This window comes from Myotis nattereri (assembly GCF_964212035.1).
Source record: "Myotis nattereri genome assembly, chromosome: 11".
NCBI classification, from domain to species: domain Eukaryota; kingdom Metazoa; phylum Chordata; class Mammalia; order Chiroptera; family Vespertilionidae; genus Myotis; species Myotis nattereri.
In genome coordinates this window covers 35,852,462-35,875,263 of record NC_138086.1, presented here as the reverse complement: position 1 = coordinate 35,875,263, position 22,802 = coordinate 35,852,462, and the positions used below count along the sequence as shown (strand labels likewise).

General features: G+C 40.8%; 1 protein-coding gene across 1 annotated transcript in view; it reads right to left on the bottom strand.

Moving 5' to 3' along the window:
- CNTNAP2 (contactin associated protein 2) overlaps positions 1-22,802 on the bottom strand; it is a 1,809,641-nt gene that overhangs the window by 168,064 nt on the left and 1,618,775 nt on the right. The window contains exon 17 of the mRNA XM_081102720.1: positions 9,889-10,107. Coding sequence (XP_080958846.1) covers positions 9,889-10,107 — 219 coding nt within the window. The remainder of the gene's footprint in view (positions 1-9,888; positions 10,108-22,802) is intronic.

The window sequence follows — 22,802 nt, the reverse complement described above, 5'->3', positions numbered from 1 at the left end:
GGGGCCTTTGCCATGATTTGGAAGAATTTCAATCGATTAGTCACCTTTTATGTGTTAAAATTTTAATTTGGCTTCTATAATTTTAGCCCTTATGGGTTTTGTTTTTGCAATAAGGGTTTCCCAAGGGCTTTTTGTCCAATTAAGGCTTTGCCATTTAAATTTTCACCACTACATCCTATCAAAATATGCTAAAATTTAAAAATCCTTGTTTTTAGATATCGCCCTCTCTTTTCTCCTTATTACAAATGTAACAGTTTCTCACTGTGGAAATTGTAAACATACTGATAAGTGAAATGAAAAAGAGAATCTGTAATGCTACTCAGATATAACTTTCACTTTAACAAATAGCCTTTCCTACTTTTATCTATGAGCTTACACATGTGTAAAAAATAAGGCAAAGGAAGAAATGCAATCATGATATACACATTGTTTTGAAATATGCTTTTTTGCACTCAATATATCACAACACATTTTCTAAGCAATGTGCAAGTAGAACATCTTGTTTAAGCCTGCACAGTAGCTCTTCCACAACCACTGGACTACCAACCAATTTCCATTTTATATGATACTGTAATGAATATCCCTGTTAGAAACTTTGTACACTTGTCCAGTTTTTACTTAGAATTAATTCTTATAGTTGTAATTGCTGGGCACAGGGTATATACATTTTACTTTCATTATTATCATTTTTAAAATCTTCACCTAAGGATAATTTTTTCCATTGATTTTCAGAGAGAGTGGAGAGCAGGGGTGGAGAGAGAGGAGAAAGAGAGGAGAGAAATAGAAACATTGTGTGAGAGCGACACATTGATTGGTTGCCTCCTGCACATGCTCTGACCAGGGGCTGGGGATTGAATTTACAACCCAGGGGGATATGCCCTTGACCAGGAATTGAACCATTGATCTTTCAGTGGGCAAGCTGACACTCTAACCATTGAGCAATCCTGGCCAGAGATACATTTTAAAAATCATTGGAAATATATTTTCCTCCAAGAATAATTTAACAATTTGTATTTCACCCACGGAGTATGATATGCCCACCTTCTCCACACCACGTCTAATATTAGGCAGGAGCCTTTTGAATTTATAGGTTGAGGGGAGAAGAGTTCATTGCTTCAAATGCTGTGATTTGAATGATTTCCCTGTGTTACTAATTCTTATATTTTGTTTCTTCTTGGGGGGAAGAGAAGTCTTATTTCTTATTCATTTATAGCCATATTTGGGGCTTTAACTCTTTGTTGTAAATGTGATAACTACCTTCTTCCAGTTGTGCCTGTTAATACGTATATAATGTTTCTTTTTCCCTTTGAAAGTTTTGAATGTTTATGTAGTCACGGCCATCTATTTTATGTGTATGGTTTCTGCCTTTGGTATTAGATTTAGAACAAACTTCTTGATCCAAAATAATATAATTATTCAACTATATTTTCTTCCAGCACTTTTATGATTTTACTTCTCTTAACATTCTACTTTTTCAATCTATCTGGGATATATTTAATTAGGAAATAATTCATTTTAATGGGTCTCAGTAATAGTTGGGAGTTTGAAGAAGAGATTGTTAAAAGACTCTAAGCTGTTAATATGACCAAAAAAAAAAAACAGATTAAAAAAGGGCCAATTAGCAGAGCAAATAAATCTAGATTAGATCATAATTTTACTCTGATTAAGGCAACTACTTAGATATTTCATGTATGTAGGCCTCATTCCATAAAGGGTTGGAGGTGGCAGCCTTTTCTGTTTCTGTGCCTCTCTGCCTTTCACCAGAGGGCTGGTCCTGGGTCTTTCTGAGCTTTTGCATTTGTCAGTCTTTCTTCCTGCCTCTCCCCCCATCGGGACTGCTGACTGCTTTGGGTTAACTGTGTGGCTTTCATCAAACCTCTTAGACTCTCTCAGCATCAGGTTTTCCTATCCATAAAAGGAAGGTTGAACCAGGTGATGTCTCTGATTCCCTCCAGCTCGAAGGTGCTCCGTGATGTACAACCTCTCCCTCTGTACTTATGTGTCTCCATCTCTATATTTGAGTAAATTACTCTCAATTTGCCCTAAATTTCCTTCCCTTCCTTTTCCTTCATTGCACTGCTGCCTGACTTTTCCTCCTCCTTCTCTTAATTGACTGTAACAGATGACTGAAGTCTAATTTGTATTTGTTGCCTCCATTAAATAAAGTTTTGTACTCTCTCTTTTTAATTTATAAAGCAGATAAGTGGGATGTCATTTCTCTTGAAAGAAAAACTGAATAAATGATGCTCTTTTCTTACTTAGATGGCCTCTGATTTATTAAATCAGTCAGTGAGCTGGAAAGTACTTTTACTGATTTAGTCCATATGAAGAAAATTTTTTTTGTGCTGAAAATGGTCATTATATATTATGCAAAAGATGTTAATGCATTAGAACCCATGATAATTATTTGGGTTTAACTCATGTGCTCTACAGAAATCTTTCTTGATGACAAGTGTCCTAAGTTTAAATGGTAGGTCTACAAGCAAAAATGCTACTTAACCTTTGTTGATTAGAAAATCAACACATTGTCATTAGAGAGAGCCCTATCATGCAAGGGCTTCATGCACATTCGTCAGAGTCGGACCTGTGATAATTATGTGAGATTGGGTTTAATTTGTAAATCATTTTTCATGGGAAATGCTATGCAAGTATTGCAATTACAGATTAATTATGAAAATTCTGTAACTACCCATAATGAATGACACACCATCAAGTGCACAGGAGATTGAGGCAACATAATCAGGTATTAAATTAAACAAAAAGGGCAAAATCATGACCCAGAGGAATTTTTTCTTTCATCACTGTTTCTATTCCTTCCTCTCTGAGATCAATATAAATATATTTAAAAAACACAAAGCTGAGTGAAAGGGTAAAACACAGAATGAGAGCTGTAGTACAATAAAGTATGACACAGAAAGGCAATCTATGAATTTTCTAGAACATACATATATTTTGAACAAATATATAACAGACATACATAAATACACTCAGTTGGGAACCAGCAATGTGGAGAGAATGGAATTCAGAATGGTGAAAAAAGAGGAAAAATAGAAAAGTGAAATTAAAATGAATAAGGGACATTGTAGGATATGCCAATAGGACCATGAGATGAAGAGTGAGTCCTATGCAATGCTAACCACCACCACCGCCCCCCGCCCCCGCTCCACCACTGTGCCTGGGGAGCATTTAGTGCAAAACGACTCTTTATTTGAGCTAATAAAAGTGGATCCTCTCCTCTCACTCTCTTAGAGCATTACAGGACAGACTATAGGGCTATGAGTTCCCATCCCTTCCTCAATATCTGTGTCACTGAGGCTAATTTCCTTTTTTACAATCTTATTTTGTGTGACAGGTGCCATTTATTATCATGAAGTTTTTAGTTCAGTACTTATTGAAAAAGTGAGAAATCTATATGGGAAATTATTATTATTATTATTATTTTTAATTAATCCTCACTCGAAGATATTTTATTGATTTTTTAAAGAGAGTAGAAGGGAGGGGAATATATATATATATATATATATATATATATATATATATAAATAATTTTTTGAGAGAGAGAAACATTGATGTGAGAGAGACATTTTAACTAGTTGCCTCCTGCATGCTCCCCAGCCAAGGCTGGGGATTAAACCTGCAACCCACGTACATGCCCATATGGAAAATTATTTAATAAATTTGTTGAAAAAAACTTGCCATATTGATTGCAAAATTAAAATGTCTTCCCTAGATCAGATCATTCCAATTGTCAGGAGAAAACTGGTATGGAAGGCCACAGAGTCCCTGCAGCCGTGCTCTTGGGGGCAGGTGAGCTATTTTACACAGAAGGTGGACAGTAGGATTGATTCCTTTCTTAGGTTTAAAATCTCTCTCTAAAAGTTTTGACACATATAACGCCTGCCTTAGAAAAGTAGCTCAGTCCCTATGCAAACAGTTAATTAGCAGACAATGTTTTAGTTGAAGGTTCAAAAAAGTACACTGTCGCCGTGGCCAGTTTGGCTCAGTGGATAGAGCATTGGCCTGCGGACTGAAAGGTCCCAGGATCGATTCCGGTCAAGGCCATGTACCTTGGTTGCGGGCATATCCCCAGTGGGGGTTGTGCAGGAGGCAGCTGATGGATGTTTCTCTCTTATCCATGTTTCTAGCTCTCTATCCCTTTCCCTTCCTCTTTGTAAAAAAATCAATAAAATATATTTTTAAAAAAAGTACAGTCAATTTGATTATGTTGGAAGTATATATTTTTTAAAAAGGTAAAAATTAGCTCTATCATAACTTCTTTAATATGTTAAAACTCAAACTGTAAAATAGACAGCTGGAATTGCAAAAGTTAATTAGCTTTGACCACTAAAGGGCAAAGGTAGGAAAAAACATATGGTGAGTCTTCGTGGGGAAGGCCACCCTTCACCTGAGGTAGGGGAGGGGTCTTTCCACTGAGAGGAGAGCTGCCCACTCAGCTTGGCCTCCTGCAGAGGCCGGAGGCGGAGGTCAGGTTGAGAAGCGAATGAAGCTGGCAACCTGTGACCCGCAGTGAAGGAGCAGGTGTTCACAGAGCAGCTTCTGCAGTTTGTCTGCATCTTCGCTTTGTAGATAGTTCATTGATTTATTCTAGTGATGTTTTTAATCTAGCAAATCATTTTCTCTTCTTTCTGTTCTTGGGCACGTGTTTCCAGGCATGATATCACTCCCTGCCTGTGTCTGGGGGGTGGGGAGGAGCCAAAGCACCAGTTATAAGGGTCAGGGCAGAAACTGCATTAGAGTCCCAGCCACCATCTCCCTGCTGCCAAACAGGTGAGACCTCAATTTCAGGGAGGGAGACTGCCAACTAGATCTAGGGCCCAGACCGCTCTGAGAAACTGTCTTTCATAACAGTCTGACTTTCTCTGTGGCTTTTTTTTTTCAGGCTTTTGCCATGCCTGATTTCAGTCTGTGGCACCTAGCAAAAAGATACTTCCAAAGATGGCATATACCGTATTTTGAGAGAAGAATTTTGGTGAAAGTTTATAAGGAAAAATACCTTCTTTCTTTGGAAATGGGATGAACTAAGTTTAAATATAACTATTAACTCAAAGAAGTAACAAAAAATACATATTTCACTTATTTATTATTTGAGGACTCCCTCAGCAAATAGTCATTGGACAAGCACCATAGCCTTATTCTAGATCTTGGATGTCATGTAGCTTACCTTCTGGGGTGGGGGGAGCAAAAACTTAAAAGATTACAAGTTGTAAGGAGAATGCATAATGGTAAATAACTCTAGACAGAGTGGTCAGAGAAGGCCTCTCTGAGGAGGTACCAAAGCAGAGATGAGTGATGTGAAGGAGTCAAGTCAGCTGTGTCAATGTCTAGGGAGGTATTTCAGGCAGAGGGAACAGCCAGTGCAAATGCTCTAAAGCAGGAGAAAGCTTGGGGTACTTGAGGGACATCTCAAGACTCTGGAGACCAGTTAGGTGACTAGTAAGGAGACCAGTTAAGAGATTAGCTAGGAAATGAGTTCAGAGACTATTTAGGAGACCAGTTAGGAGACTAATTGCAGGAGTCCAAGTAAGAAGCATATGGCCTTGACCGGGGTGGGACCTGTGTCAGCAGAGCAGAGGGTATGCATCTGGGCTCAGTCTGGAAGTACAATCACAGACTTAGTATTGATGGGCAGTAATGCAGGAAAGAGAGGATGTCAAAGGTTACCCCAATTTTTGGGCTCCATGAAAATGGGTGTCAGTGAGCTTCCCTGCTCCCTATTAGCCCTCATGAAGACACTGCTTCTACTCTGAGTCACCAACCAGGCCTCCCGCGCAGCACAAAAGATCCTGAAAGAGTGAGAATTAATTTTCGGCTCCTTTGGGCTGACATCTTGCACAGAAGCATGGCCCCCTGACCCTCAGGGCAATTTGGAAGATATCTGAGCCAAATGAGTTGAGCCTGGACATTCTCATTAGTTAAGAGGACCTAACCTTCTCTCTCTATGAGCCACTTAGGAGCTTGGCTCCTTCCTGAGGACCCCCTCAGCTCTCTTGAACTCTGACCACCTCCATAAACTACCCCAAGAACAGTTACATGCTCTGGCCTGGCTGAAGCTGACTGCAAATTCACCTTTCCATCAGCCATCTGTCCTGCATAGTCCTGTCTTCTATAGCTCATACTTGTCAACTCTCTGGCCAGCTCCTAGGCCGGCCATGGGGCTCTAGGCCTCACAGCCCAGCCACCATGCATCCATGGCCAGAGCCCCAAACTCCCTGGCAGGGCTCCATGCTATAAAAGGCTTTGGCTCAATCCAGCCTGGTATTCATGCTTAGATAATGACTTTGAGCATCGCTGCTGCTCTCCAAACACAAGGAAAAATCTGGCCCAGGGCTGCCCGAGGCTGCCACCCTGAGCTTAGTTCTGAGTCCGTGGGCTGGCTGAGGCTCCAGGCAACCATGGAGGAGATGAACATTACATGGAAGAAGAAGAAAGCTGTGAGAGTAAAGGTAAAATATAGAGAAGTGACTCAATGCATATGGATGATGCCAGGAACTCTGTGCACAGCTTCCCCTGGATTATCTCATCGCATCCTGAGATGCAGAAACTGTGTCTCTTTTTAACACAGAAACATTAAGGAACCTGTCAGTGGTCTCCTAGCTAGGAAGTGGCGGGTGCAGGTGGGATTCAAAGCCCACAATGTCAACCACATGACACTCTGGAAAGAAGAACCACTTGGCAGCTCAGGCCTTCTTAACCATCTCTAAACACATAATCCTAAATGGTTAAAATCGGAAGAAATTTTGGGAACCAAATAATTCAAATGCTTATTAGGCAGATGGGAAAAAAAAATGATTCAGAAAGGGAAAGTGATAATACTTGGTCAACCTGATACTTCTTATTGGAGTAGAACTGAGAACAACTCAAGTTGTCTGGATCCCTACTGAACAGTCTTGGGATAACTGACTCCAGGATTTCACAGTTGTGAACTTTTTTTTCCTTCTTGCAACAAACACCTCTCCACACTTCCCATGGAGTGGGCTTCTGTGGCAGAAAACATTGTTCACATTGGCTTCAGTGTCTGGGGGATGGGCGCTGTGTCCACCTTGAAGATAACAGGAAATCAGAGACTGAGACGTGAAACTTATTCTTTTTTCATCAAATGAAAAGAGGTGTCGACCCGTCAGGTAGTCCACTGTTCTGAAACGTTTCCTTCCAATTATGTTTTCATAATTACTAACTTCAGAGGACACTTTCTAGTCTAATTTAATGCACGACACTTGTTCTTTATTGTCACAATAAACAAAGGAAATCTCACAAAACTCCTGTGACCTTCCCCCCAACCCCCAGTTTTTCCTTTCCTTGCTTGTCCTTTCTGTTCCTCTTTATTCTTCTTCCTGAAATGCTATTTTTTTTTTTGCCTGTCCCTTACAAATAATTATTCTATTGAATCCTGCCCCAGCTCTCTATTCTTCTCTTTTAATAAGTTGTTCTTGTTTAAACAAATCAAAACTTTTCCAAGACCGTAATAAATGCTCCACCTAACCCTCTCTGTTTCATGACTTTACTTAAGTCTCCAAATTTCTTAAAGCGACTATAGTCAGTGAACAGGAAGTGATAACAGTAAAGTTGGACTTCTACATCCAGGGACAAGTTCAAAAAAACAAACAAAGAGAAACTGGTCAATTAGGGTTGAAAACCAGGTAGAACCTAATCAGCATGCTCGGGACTAACAGGGTTTTGAAAGAAACTTGTCATAGGTAATCTGGGCAGGACATATTGATAAAGTGAACTTTGCTCACATTATTTAGCAGGAATCAGTGAACCTGATGTTTACCTCATACAAAATAATTTAAAAACGATGTAATTTTGAGAATTATAAATTGAGGGCAGGATTTGGAATGGGCTGAGTTCTAGTTGACATGGAGTAGTCAGTATTTTACTTCACAATCCAGGCCTCTTTCCTGGCCCCTGGCTGACATGGCTTTTTAACAAGCCAGTCTTACCTCCAAAATGAATGGACTAAGCTAATGCTCTGTAGTTGGCCCACATCACAGCAAACAGGTGAATATCTAAATTTACCTTTCTTTTTGTGACTTTTAATGTTTCCTTTTTTTTTTTAAAAAAAAATTATCTTTATTGTTGTAAGTATTATAGGTATCTCCCTCTTCCTCCCCACTGACCCCCCTGACCCACACCTGCCCCCAACTATAGGCCTTCACTGCACTATTGTCTGTGTCGACAGGTTATGCATATATACATACAAATTCTTCAGTTAATCTCTTCCTGCCCCCACCCCTTCCCTCGGAAATTCGTTAGTCTGCTCCATGCTTCCATGCCTCTGGATCAATCTTGTTAATCAGTTTATTTTGTTCATTAGATCCCACATATAAGTGAGATAGTGTGTCTTTCTCTGACTGGCTTATTTCACTTAGCATAATTCTCTCCAGGTCCCTCTGTGCTGTCTCAAAGGGTCAGAGATTTTTTTTTTTACAGCTGCATAGTATTCCATTGTGTAAATGTACCATATCTCTATACACTCGTCTATGGATGGCCACTTGAGCTGTTTCTAGATCTTAGCTATTGTAAATCTAATGTTCTTAAAGCATCTTCACACAACTAGGAAAGACACCATGGACACTCTGGCCCTTGTTAAGATGAACTGATCTCTGGTGAGTCTCTGCTATAGGGCAATGGGGGTTATGAATATGGACAGCAACCAGGTCACCTCTGCTTTTGCTTGGTCTGAACCTGTCACAGTTGGTCAACTTGCTCAATTCACCTCCAGAAACTCAGAGAGAGGGGGCGGTGGGGTGTAGAATCTGGCCTCAAAGTCCTTCAAAGTTGCTTTTTTTTTTTTTGTTAATCCTCACCCAAGGATTATTTTTTTCCATTGATTTATTTAGAGAGAGTGGAAGGGAGGGGGAGAGACAGAGAGAGAAAAACATTGATGTGAGAGAGACACATTGATTGGCTGCCTCCTGCATACACCCTGACCAGGGCGGGGGACTGAGCCTGGAACCAAGGTACATCCCCTTGACTGGAATTGAACCAGAGACCCTTCAGTCTGCAGGCTGAAGCTCTAACTAGTGAGCCAAACCAGCTAGGGCCAAACTTGCCTTCTTTTAATTCAACAGAGAGGAAATGGCTAATTTCCTAAACTGTTAGTTTTTTCGGAAAACAAAATTTAAAATTGAACAAGCTATGGAAATAGGACTTGATGTGAAGTAGCATCAGGTCCAGCTGGACCAGGTCAAAGCAAAGACCAGCTGTGAGGCTGAAGCTACTTCTTGCACAGGCCGCTTAACAGTTTGCTGCTTAAATTTCTTCCCAGTGTTGATCTTTCTCCAATGTAGGAGGAATCTTTGCAAGAAGTCTAAAGGAAGGAATGGGTTTCTACTTATCATTTCAAGCAAGCCTGAATTTAGGGAGTCCATATTCCCTCCCTTCCTTCCTCCATCCTTTCCTTCCCTCCCTTCCTCCCTCCCTCCCTTCCTTCCTTCCTTCCTTCCTTCCTTCCTTCCTTCCTTCCTTCCTCCCTCCCTCCCTCCCTCCCTTCCTCCCTCCCTCCCTTCCTTCCTTCCTCCCTTCCTTTGCTCAGTTACAAGTGTTCCAAATTATCAAAGGATTTTATATGGCTTTAAAACCATAAACCTAAAGTTGCATAGGTAGAGGCCTCAGAGATGCCACTGGCTCCCCTCCGATTCTGGAGACAAGGACTGTGAGCTCCAGACAGTGGGAAGTGGAACTGGACATTGGTCTTTCAAATCCTCTCTCTCGTTCCGTTCTGTCTGGGGAGAGACTACAAGAGGCCTAGATAATTACTTTTAGAAAGATCTCCTGCAAAGCACTCCATAGGGGTTTTTATTGTTTCCATTGTGAAGGTTAGTAACACCAGCAGAGTGGAATGACGGTGGCCTTGCCATTACTCACCAACAAACAGCTGGCTGTAGAGTTCTAGGCGTGTGTGTCCCTCTGTCGGGGCCTTTCGGATCTGCTGTGGCAGCCGATCCACCTGCAGGCTGGCCTGCTTGACATTCCTCTCCGCGGTGACCCGGTGCCACTGGTCATCATTGAGAGGGGTGGGCGACCTCACCACAATCTCCACGGGCCCATTTCCAACATCAAATGAAAAGGACACTTCTGTGGCAGCTGAAGAAGCAGAAAGCACGGAAAGCACGTGAGTATTCACCCCCAGATACCAAAGAGCAGAAGAAAAACAAAACAGGGAGAGAAAAATAACCTAAGTCTGTTACTTGCTACAAAGGTCCATGAAAAACAATCATTTGAATAAGGATCAATAAGGATTAATAACCAAAGGGAGGAAAACAGACTTGTATCATGGGCCAGGCATACATTTATTTTCTTTATCTTTAGAGGCCCGTGGAGAGTTGCCGTCATTGACTCTAGATAAGGAAACGGAGGTCTGGAGAAGTTAGGCATGTGGAGGGCCTCAGATTTCATGAATAATGCAGTTGGGATGGGAACCCAGGCTTGCCAGATTTTTCAGAGCCTGGATTTAAAAAATTTTTTTTTTTTATTTCAAAGAGGAAGGAGAGGAAGAGGCATGGAGGGAGGGAGGGAGGGAGGGAGGGAGGGAGAGAGAGAGAGAGAGAGAGAGAGAGAGAGAGAGAGAGAGAGACCGACCTCAATGATGAGAGAGAATCACTGATTGGCTGCTGTTTGCATGCCCCTCCCACCCCCCAGGGGATTGAGCCCACAACCTGGGCATGTGCCCTGACTGGGAATTGAACTGTGACCTCAGTTCTCTCAACCTGAGAACCACACTAACTGGGCCAGCGCCTGGATTTTTTGATTCTATACCCAATCTAACTCTTTTTTTTTTATTTAAAAAAATATATTTTTATTGATTTCAGAGAGGAAGGGAGAGGGATAGAGAGCTAGAGGGGTAGAAACATCAATGAGAGAACCCTTGATTGGCCTGTATGCCCCCTACTGGGAGGGATCAAGCCCCAACCTGGGCATGTGCCCTTAGCTGGAGTTCAATCTGGGACCCTTCAGACCGCAGGCCGACGCTCTATCCACTGAACCAAACCATCTAGGTCCCAATCTAACTCTTCAGTAACTCCCAGGAAGAGTTTAATAAAACACTCTTCCTCCTCCATCCCCAGAGATTCTGGCTTAGTTGGTCTGGTGGAGGCATTGGTATTTTAAAAAGTTCCCTGAAAAAATATTAATAGAGAGCTACTGCTTTTGGGGAATTCACAAAACTTCTTTTCATTAATCTAATCATTGCAGTTCCTGCTGGAAGTGAGGGAGTCATGAATTGTTGATGAATGTCAATGAAGGTGACCTGCAACTTCTTCAGACTATGTGTGGCTGTCCAAAAGGCAGCTCCACATCCATGCCTAACAGCCTTCTTTTGGGAATCATTCATTGCACACCTGGGTCATTCCTCACCTGTGATGCTGGATCCTTCTAGTCACCTACCCTCCAGCACTGACCACAATCAATCTGTTTTCATAGATCTGCTGCAAATAAGCCTCCTTCTGCAATAAACCACCAACAATAGAAAATGGATTTGGTGGTTGCTTAGGCAATTTTGCTTGTAAGCAGTTTTCCTGCTTCACATTTTAGTTTTTTTTAAAAGTTCTCAATGTATTATAAACATGGTTTTTAAATGTGTATTTTTCTTGCAATTGGCAGGAGAGGCAGCACACGTCCCCAGCTCCTCGGGCTTGGTGAATTCTTTTCCATTCTTAAAGAGGTGGCCCACCAGATTTTCTAACTTTGCTCATAAAGAGATTTAGTCCCTCTATCTACCAAGAAGCCTTGGACTAATCTCTAAGCAGTTTAATTTTTTTTTTCCAGGCTAAATAGAAAATTCAGCTTCTCTGGACTGGTACCATTTTGAGATGATGTCGCAAGCAATCAAACTTCTAATTTAAAAACCACAGTGGGCCAGATTCTCCCAGGACTTGGACTGTTCCTTGCCTCTGGGTCAGGAACCTCTGAAAGCTGCATTAACATTACTGAGCTACAGAGATATTAGATGCAGAGTTCAATTTAATCAACCTAATTGTACTGAGGAATTTTGATCGTTTATGTCACCAGTAAGGGAACTTTAATTTCAACACCTGTGGCGGTTCCTGCACACATTCTAGTGAAATATCTCCTGCAAATTAGGAGCTCCTGCCTCCAGGGGTCACTGTGACTCAATGGAGGCCGGTGACCTTCATCAAGGTTTCTAAGGAAGTAAGAATGCAGGTTGACAAGCCTATGACTCATCCATTGAATGATCTTTCCCTGTCTTTCTGGTATAGTCAAGGGGGGAAAAGCATCCCCAGTCTTAAGACTGAATCTGTTATGGTCTTGTAGTGCTATGTTTTAGCAGATGCATTTTAAAATGTAAGTTGTCAGAACAGCAAGAGTACAAGGTTTCCTGAGCTAAGTAGAAAAGATTGTTTTGTTTTAAAGGTATCAACAGCCATCAGGGAAATAGAATCTAGGGATAAATTGAGTTTAACCCTAAGGTTTGACTCGGAGGGATAGATGCTGCTCTAATTTTCTCTCTATGATGAAAATTCTTGTCCAGGACTTTAAATGCCACCATTTAGAGAAACTCTGCGGACCACAAGTTAACTGGGAAATACACATACTTTTTCTTGGCTTGTCACACTGGATCCCCTGTTTCTTCCTCTGGACTATGGCTCTTCTTAACATCAATGTTTCCTTCTAGAGGAGCAAATTCTGCTGTAGCGTAGTCAGGGGACAATGAGAGAGACTCAGGACCTCAAGACTGAGATCCTCTGAGAGCACGGCCCTCTTTAAAGAGCATCCATTTGGGTTTTGCTGAAGCAATATTCACAGTTCCAGCACACTCCTCTTCCCCTTGGGTGCCTCCTGGGGAAGGGGACTGCAAGGCCAGTGTGAGAGCCAAGCAAAGGGTTCCTTTTTCTCAGTCATTCCATGTGAGCTTCCCTGACATTGCTAGGGGATGCCTTTGAGAAATCCCATCTCCCAGGCAAATGGCAAGCACACTTTAAACGCTTCTAAGTTCAGTGTGTGGCTGATTGCTTCTGGTCTTCTGGGTGAGAGAAACTGACATTTTAAAAGAGATAATTACAGAGAGAGTTGGAGAGCGAATAAAAGGGAGGCAGCATGAAAGACACCAGAGCTAGTGACTCTGTCCTTGCTGAATGTGCATCTCTAGTTGTAGAAGAAGTGTTGCCCTGTTTCTGCATGTGGAAAAGGAATTCTTTCCATACTGAAAATATTCTTATTTCCAGAAGAAAGTATTTGGGACTTGGATGTATCTGGTGTGGTTCATTGGAAATAACACTATAACAAATACTAACAGTTGCCTTTCCATTAGTATCAAGAATGAGGAAGCATCTGAGATTCATCCTACTTGCAACCAAACAAGTCAGCCTGCCATAGTTCCACAGATGCTGGCCGAAGACAGGAGACACATGGGGCAGATACAAAGGATTTTTTATTCACAGTGAACAGGCAACATGACTTCTTGTCCACATGGGTTTCCCATAGCCCCACTGGGGCATGTGAAGCAGCCCAGATGGAGTTTGCATCAAGAATTCTGAACTTAGGGAACCACGGTCTTTTCAAAGGGCTGCCAGCAAACCTGCTCAACTGTTGCCCTGAGGAGACACATGAGCTTTATTATCTTGGTCAGAAAACAAATCTGCCCTCTGTTTTGTAGGAAAACACTATCTTTCAAGGCTGTCATCTATACATGGATCCTTAAAAGGGTATGAACAAAGTTATCAATGCTTAGCGCTCAGAAGTCAAGCAGAAATGGGAGAGACTCATGGAAATTTCCCCCCAACAATTAGCCACTCCCCATCTTTCCTTTGTGAGCTCACCCAATTTTGCCCAGGCATCTATGTGCTTCCACAGAATTTTATGTATCATGTAAGAATGGCCCCACACTAAGCCCAGAGGGTGAATTTGGATTTGTCTAAATCAAACGTGCCAATTCCATGCTCCTTGACAGTAAACTCATTAAGATGGGACATGTTATGCTCTCCTGGCCAATAAGACATGAGAGGAATTCTTGAGGGGGCCTTTTAGGACAAATTTCTTAGCTCATAAGAGAAATAGTCAGTCTCTTTCTGCCTTTTGGTCTTGAATGAAGATTGTGGTTCCTAATGTTGCTGAACCCACCTTGTAAACACCAGACACCAAGTAGAACATGGAGGTCAATGGGATGAACTTGGGTCTTTGGTGACATTGCTAAGTCCCTAAGTTATTCCTTTAGCCACCTCAAGAGTCCTTATGAGAGATATATGTTATTGTTTAAGCCATTTTTTATTGCATCTGAATGCATCTTAACTGATATAGCAGAGGGTTTAGCATCCAGTATATTTGAGTATTCTAGTCTTTGGCTTTTCGCCTTTTTGGGCCCCAATTTGTTGGTTTCTGAAATAAGAAGTACAAGAGCTTTCCAGTTTCTGTGTACAAAATGTGTTTGAAACACTGAGCTAAGTGATCTCTAAGCTTCCTTCAAATGCCATCATCCTATGATCTAATTTCCAAAAGATTCTAAGAGAAATAATAAAATTAAATACAGCTAAACTTAATGATAGTTTTTGATATTGCATCACTATAAGGATAAAAGAGACATTAAAAGAGAAATGCATGAGGTGGCACATTGACATAGGAAACAAGTATAGATAACAGAAATTAACTTTGAATACACCTGGGTCAGGACTTCCTCTGAGTGACAAAACACTGAACTGGACAGAACCATGGACAGCTCTTGGTATTGCTTCCTCCTCTCCTATTCATTCCAGCAGGTGGTGCTATTTGCTCTCATTCTAACTTAAGTCTCCTCAAACAAACCATTCTAGGCCTAATGTATTCAGTGGCAAATTTAACAACTGACCAGAATAGTAGCCTTTTGGGCTCTGAATTCTCCCAGCAGGTCAGATAACATTTAGACATCAGACTCAAACTGTCAGCTGGCAGTAGCAGAAAACATTTGGTCATTCAATGTAGCATAGGCAAAGAGAAAAGACAAGGAAAGAAAGCTACACACAGTAAGCACCGGCTAACACTGTTGCAGTTTTGATAATGATTTGTTCCCTCCATTCTAAGATGAAGTTCAAGGATGGACAACTTCCAAAGGGATGTTCTGTAAAAAAATCTCATTTAACCATACAACAAAACTGGTAAGAGACAGTGCTGATATTTTAGCCTCACTCTACAGTGAAGAATGCTATGAATATATATTGTTTTCTTTTTTATGGAAAAAAGGGCTAAGTGTACATCAGGAGACAAAATAATTTATGCACCATGAGAGGGTTATAAGACAAGGTAGGCAGGCTGAAAATGAGGTCACTGTGGGAGTCAGAGAAATAAGGTAGGGAGGAAGAAGCAAAGAGAATACCTATGTTCCCACCTTAGGCTAGGTGTTCCACCTGTGCCCTAGAAGCCATACCTTCTTCTCTACTCAAGGACATCACTCCAGGAATGTCCTCTCATCTACAACATCAATCATTTTTGTATGTCTCTAATCCTAACAGCCACCATCACAAAAACACTCTTCTTTTAACCTAGCATCTACTTTTCTTGCTCCCCTTTGTTGCCAATTCCTCATTAGCACTGCCTGAACTCTCCATATCTGTGTCTGCTCCTCTGTCTTTCTCTAACCACATCACCTGAAGCCTTCTTTGTCATTACATCGCGAAGCTGCTCCTGCCTCAGGGCCTTAGCGCTTTCTGTTCCCTTTACCCAGCTAACTCTATGGCTCCTCATGTACCTGTCTGTGCACAAGGCCTCATATTAGAGATTCCTTCCCTAAACATTCTATGTCAAATAGAAAACCCCTCTCTCAGCTGCCTTTCCCCCTTTATCCTGATTTTTTTGAATCACCATCTGGCACAATATGGATATGTGCTTCTGGCCTCACTAAAACAGAAGCATTTTCTGTTTTGTTTATGTTTGCTACATCCTCAGTATGTGGAACCATGCCTGCACTCAACGATTTGTAAATAAATGAATGAATGAATCAAAGAAGGAATAGGAATATTCCTGCCAAAGAGGCCAAACAATTGTAACAGATACTCTAAAAAAAAAGAAATCCACACATTCTCCGAAGGTAACCCATAATTGAGCACACTAGCATATATAAGGAGTGCTACCTTATATCCCACAAACATCTTGCCTAAGAACATAAGGTAACAATGTACAGGGTGGGTCCAAACTAGGTTTACAGTTGTTCTTATGGAAAATAATGCAATAGTTAATAAATAATATAAGAACAAACTCTGTGTTTCACGTGCTCACAACTGTAAACCTATTTTCCCCACCCTGTATATTTTCTCTGTCTAAGAGTGTGATACATTACTTATGTCTGTTTGAAATAAACTGCAGTAAATGTTGTTTCAAAATATGTGCATTTAATAAGCAAAAGGTTGGCCTAGAAAACATCAGTGGAGCCAGTAGCAGAATTTTCTCTCATTTCTACATCTCATGCTATTTTCATCACTCTACTCTTAGGAACAAGAACACTGCTTGGGCCACAATTGTTCAAATTTTAGGAACAAGGACCTTGGATCATAATTTCTCAAATTCTAGCCTATACAAGAACGTGCTGATGGAACATGCTGAAAATGAAGTATTTCCAGGATCTCCTCAGAGAGTTCTGATAAGTTGGGGCAGAACCGTGGAGTCTGTCTTTGGTTAATGCCAGGTGACTCCAATCCAGGTGGCCCTGGAATCCCATCTAAGAAACATTGGGATTGACATTTCCTTCTAGCAGGAAGGACTGAGGAATCTCTCTGGCTTCACTGTCACCAAGACAAAGATTTTCAAACTGTGTGATAAAAAGTTTAACCTTGTCCAAAGAGAAATGTTATATCTGAGAGGAGTATCTTTGTTTGCTTGAGAGCCCTGGGTCATGGCAGAGTCTGTGATGTGATCTAGGGTGGGAGCTGGCCTCACCAGGGTAGTATCTGGGGTGGGGGCTGACCACCCCAGATAGACTGAGAATGTGACATAGGGTGAAGGTTTGGGTCACACAGTTCAAGCTCTTGTAAGTTGGGGCAGGACTCTGGAGTCTGTCTTTGGAGGAACTGGAAACTGAGGTCAGCTATGTGGGCTGCCAACCATTCCTATGTAATGGAGCCTGAATAAAGACTCTGACCAAGGCTCATGGGAGTTGTCTTATTTGGCAGTCCCCTGTGGATACAGTCATAATCAATTCTGGGAAAGTAACATGTCTGTGATTCCACAGGAGGGGCACACCTGGAAGGTTGGCATCTGATACTTTTCCTAGTTCCTGCCCTCTGTGAGCCTTCTCTAGTCTGATTTGAATCTGTCTTCTTTTCCTGTAATAACAGCAATCATGATTAAGTCCAGCCACCTTTGGTAAGTTTTGTGAATTTTTCCAGAGAATTATCAAAACTGAGGGTGGTTTTGGGGCCTCCTTGAACTTGAAGTAGGTCTCAGAAGTGTATGCAAACTTGTGAGGGTCACAGTTTTTCTAAGTTTGCAGTTGGTCTAATTCTCTGCAAAACCAAATCAATCACTTCTGTTTAGAAGGGTGTGATGGAAGCCAGCAATGTTAAGACTAAAAGACTTCCTTATGCCTGCATAAGGAAATTGAGTCTAGAGATGCTGACATCAGTGAGAACTAAGTACAGAGCTTCTGATATTCTGACCATACTGCACCGCCTTTCAAATTACTCAGGGAAGAAAAATAACGTATTTTTTCCCTTTAGTACAGCTTTAGTTTGTGAATATAGAACTTTTTAGAGCCAAATATGCATATTCACACAAAAAACTCCATGTCAAACACATCTGAAAATGAACACTGGCAAGGAAAATTTATTTGAAGTCTTTTGGAAATTCTTCAAGGAAATGCCTGGAGCTTTAGAATCAATGTTATGAACTTATTTTTAAAACCTCTGGTATGTTGCTAACCTCTTGAGTATGAGAAATATTTCTCCATATGCATTTTGGCCTTTAAGCTTTTTATTACAGTAGAGAAAATAACTTCTCAAACAAAGGTATCCATGGAGAAAAGGAAGCAAAAGGGAGTTACTATTGGCCACATAGAAACAGAGAGCTTCTCTTTAAAATGCAAAGCCTTTCTAATTTCAGTTTCCTCCGTGCATTTCACCAACTTCTGAGAATAGCTTATTGAATATTAATGGACCTACATGATTGAAAAAGGAAAAAGACAAAAACCTTTCCAAAATGACGTGTGGCTTGAAACAACACCTGTCCTCGGTGAGGTTTTAAATGTCCTCACATTTGGAATCAGTAGAGACTTGCTGGGCAGGGAGTGCCCAATTTAGAGGAGTAGATCCAAGTCCCAGATGGTGACCAAGAGGAGACAGCATTGGTGATAAAAGGAATTGCAGAAGCTGATTTAGAGAAATTGTGAGGTTGGATGCCTACAGATTCTCCAGAGATGGAGAGGAGAGTGGATAAAAGGGGGGACGGACGTCAAAGAAGCTTTCCTCTGGACCATGTCAGATTGTGCGGCAAAATGAAAAGCACTCACGGAAGGAGATGTGCTTTGGAGAAGGACTAGGGGTAGTTTATGGGGTTGATTTCAGGTGATATCAGAGGAGAATGGACTTGGGATTTGGAGTCAAAAGGAGGTAGTAAAACCGGATGCTGAAACAGCTTGAATTGGGAAAAAAGCTGACAGGTGCTACTGTGGACCAAGTTAAAGCATCTAAGGACACACCATACCAGTGAATTAATGAAATATAACTTCTAAATGACTGAGCACTGGCTGGCTATGCTTATGGGGACACTGATAATGGGTAAAAGCCTAAGGCAAGGTCTTAGGAGGAAAGAAAAAGGCTTGGAAGGAGCAAACCTGCTTGTGAGAGCCAAGAGTGATTATCATAAGGACAACAGACAAGGAGACATCTGCTTCCTGGTTGCCATGACCGAGTTTCAGCCCAGCCTGTAGGTCCTATCAGAGGCTCTGCTTTTCTCTCTGTTTTGCAGCAAATTGTTTCTACCTAGCATATCCTTTCATTGCTACCTTGGTGTGATTTCAGATAAGACATTTCTAATAAAAAAAAGTCCAGTGAAGATTCCATATTCTACATGCTATGGACACAAAACAGAAAAAACGAGATTTACATACTCTGTTTTCCATTACAACACAGGGGTACTTCAACTACAGTGTATTAGCAATACTGAGCAAAAAGCGGAGAAAAAGTGAAACCATGCCAACAGAGGTTTTAAATGGGGATGCAGAGAGATGTGAAAGAGCAGGAGCATCTCTTCCTCTTAACACGCTTCCTTAAACTGAGAAAGACTTCTATACAAGTTCCCTTTTCCCTGGACTCTCAGCAAGAGATGCATAACTAATATAAGTGATATTAGTTTTCTCTGACTGTGATTACTTAACTTTGTTCATTGTCTCCTATTTAGTAGGGTTGTTAGAAATGATGAGTTTTAGGTTGAATCTTAAAAATATGGAATCTCAGAATCCCAGTGTTGAAATGTCCTAGGATAAATGCTCAATTAACACTGCAGAAGAGTTAATAGACCCTGAAGCCATATATTTCCTCCTCTGAAAAAAGATGGAAAAATTACTTCTCAGTGTCCCTTATGGCTGTGCCAACCAATTTCCATTTGAACAAAGCATTCCTCTGGAAATGGAGAATGTTAAACAATAATAACGATTCATCATAGAGTACTCTTCCTTTCCCCATATTTCTGATGATAATAATTAAGAACACAACTTTCCTGATTACATGGCACAAATAAATATTTTGCCTCCCTAGGGACTGCACACATGAAACACCTTAAAACAGCGGTTCTCAACCTGTGGGTCGCGAACAATGCAAACACATCCTGCGTATCAGATATTTACATTATGATTCATAACAGTAGCAAAATTACAGTTATGAAGTAGCAACAAAAATCATTTTATGGTTGGGGGTCACCACAACATGAGGAACTGTATTAAAGGGTCGCGGCATTAGGAAGGTTGAGAACCACTGCCTTAGAACTTTCTTTTTAGGGCCAGTTTGTATAAAGTTCAAACAACCATATTTACTTTTTTCCACAATTTGCTGAACTAATGGGACATGGTTTCTCTCTAAAATACCTCCTTTGAGAGTAGGTTTGAGCTACTTGCCAACCTCTCCCTCTGGTTGGTCTGACGTACCCTCAACAAGGTGAATGAATAGAATGACTGTGGGAACAGGGTCATCCAAGACCTGTGGCCTTCCCACAGGTCTTCCATTTCCATCACGTGCACCTTCCTGGCTGCATGAAGCTGTGGGATGTGATCAAGCCTTAAAGCATGTGTGGAATGATGGTCTGAGAATGAGTGACAGGAAGCCAGTAGATTAGAATGAAAAAGTATCCTTTAACAGGTAAGCCCAACAGTAAGGGCTCATTGGTTAAATGGAACACTTGTCAGTCAAGATAGTGTGTTTCCCAATCTCTTCTAAACCATGTTCCCATATGTGACATAACAATCTAATTATCATCTCCAGATGCTGATATGCCCAGATGTAGCAGGCTGATGGGGAATAAAACAACCCCTGAGGACCTCGGATAAACATCTTCCCAGCCAATATAATTGTGCATTACATCCTGTAGGTTGTATAACAAAAACAATAGCTTTTTGTTGTGTTTTATAAATATGAAATTATGATTTTCCAAACTACGATGCTCTCCTGGAGATTCTTATATATTATTCTCTGCCCTAAGTTGAAAACAAACATCACTGTTGTACAGTTTTTATAAATTTGACATGGAAATGTGTTTCTAAAATACCATTACATGAAACAAGTAGGTTAGAAACAGTACATAGCATATGATCTCATATTGGTAAAAAATTATATAGAAGTGCATAGAAAAATGTTGGTTAAAGTGTATAAAAGAGTATATCAAGCATATTAGAATATGAGATTATAGCTGATTTCTTTAGCTTAATCTTTTTGCTTCTTTGGATTTTTAAATCATTCAAAATAAGCAATATTTGTATAATTTTAGAAAAAGTTACCATTCGATAATGTTCACTTCTTTTGTGAAGTTGGTGACATTTTAAGAAACTGTGTTCTATAATTTTAACAAGTGTTTACTCAGAGGGGTTAATAAAAATGCAAAAATGGGGAATTTCATTTAAATTCAGAGAATGAAAGGGAATCAAAACCTTCCTTACTTCTTTCCTGGTTTTAAGATACCTGAGAAGATTAAAAAAAGAAAGAGTGGTCAAACTATATCATAGAATATTTAACAGGATGTGAATTTTTTCCTATTAAAAATGGCTAAAAAGAAGGGCATGCTGTATTTCACAGTAAAATCCTCTCAGGTCCGAAGTGCCAGCATGTTCGGATGTTTAAACTGATGTCTACAGGATTGGGAAGCAAGATGAGCATAATTCAGTGTTATAATTACACTTGACAGATATACACTGTTTTATTATTCACTGGTTCTGGTTGCACTTCCCTAGAAAGACCCTGCAGAATACTAAATATCAACCACTCTTCAGAAAAAGTCATTTGGCATTCCCATCAGTCCTCATCAGAGGTATCAAATTCAGAGATGCAGAAAACCAAATCTGATCATTTAAACACTATGTGCAAAGGCAAGTAAAACACATGATTTCCTAAGAGGTCTGAAGTCCAGTTAGCTTCCTTCTGTCAAACGCTTAACTCAGCTATGTGGTTGGGTCATTGCTTTAATGAAACATGTCCTGTGACTGGTCCCTGGGCTTTAGCTTTTCACTTCTTTTCAATTCCTCAAATGCTCCATGATCTCCCACCTCTCCTTGCTTTTTGCCTAAGCTGTTTACTCTCTGGAAAAATGCCTTTATCGCATTTATTTGCCTTGAAGACAACTCACATGCTGCATCTTCTGGAAGCCTACCTCTAAGTCTTCAGTTGAGGTTAAAGCTTACTCCTTTTAGTTGCCATGATACCTGTGGCAGAGACTGCTAACTTTTCATGAGAAGTTTCTTTTCTCCTTCCCTCAGTCACCCATAAAAGCAGCCATGTATCCAAGAGCTGCCTGACCCAGTCCCCAGTCCCCAGGCACCAAGGTGGAACCATGTGACTAGTTACCACCAATGGAATGAAAGCAAAAGAACGATTGAGAAGGCTCTCCACCCTCCCCTTCTCTATCGGCCAACTGGACTCAGAAACTCAGAGGCGACAGGAGAAGGTGGACTCACAGCACAAAAGGAGCCTTGACCTCAAATCACTGTGTGGAAGGACTTCCTGATCAGAGCGTGCTGTTAGACTGCCACAGTCGCTGAAACCTGGGGTTTTATTTGTCATGGCAGTTTCACTTATTCCTCAATAAGAATATTTCTGATTGCTAAATCTCTCATGACCTTATCCTATTTTTAAGTTATTTATATGCTTAAAGAATTAACCAAAGGATCTTCTCCATCAGGCCACTGGAATTGTAAAGGGATGAGTTGTGCTGTAATGGCCTTACTCTGGTTCTAATACCAGCTCTGTATTAGAATATCATAATAGTAAAAAATATATAGGTTGTGTTATTATATTCAAATGAATTAGTGGAATCCTGTAATTCCTGGAACTATAAAGTTTTAGAGCAAAGAGAAGTGGCTTGGAGCCTTTAGACTGGTACATGCTCTTGTGAATGTCCAAGCCTCTTTTACTAACCCACCAAGCTGTTGTCCCAAAGAAAAGACAGGTAGCACTGTGCTTTGTATCTCCTAAAGGCAAACAAAAATGTCCTTATTGAGAAGTCTGTAAAGGACAAGCTCGGCATTCAGAAATCTGGGATGAAGTTCTTTGTTCTCTAAGATTTCTATTGTATTTGAATGGATTCCAGAGTCTAGAACCCAGACCACAAGCTGACACCTGCAGCTCTACTTTTCGGCTACACTTTATAAGCAAGCAAGCCCT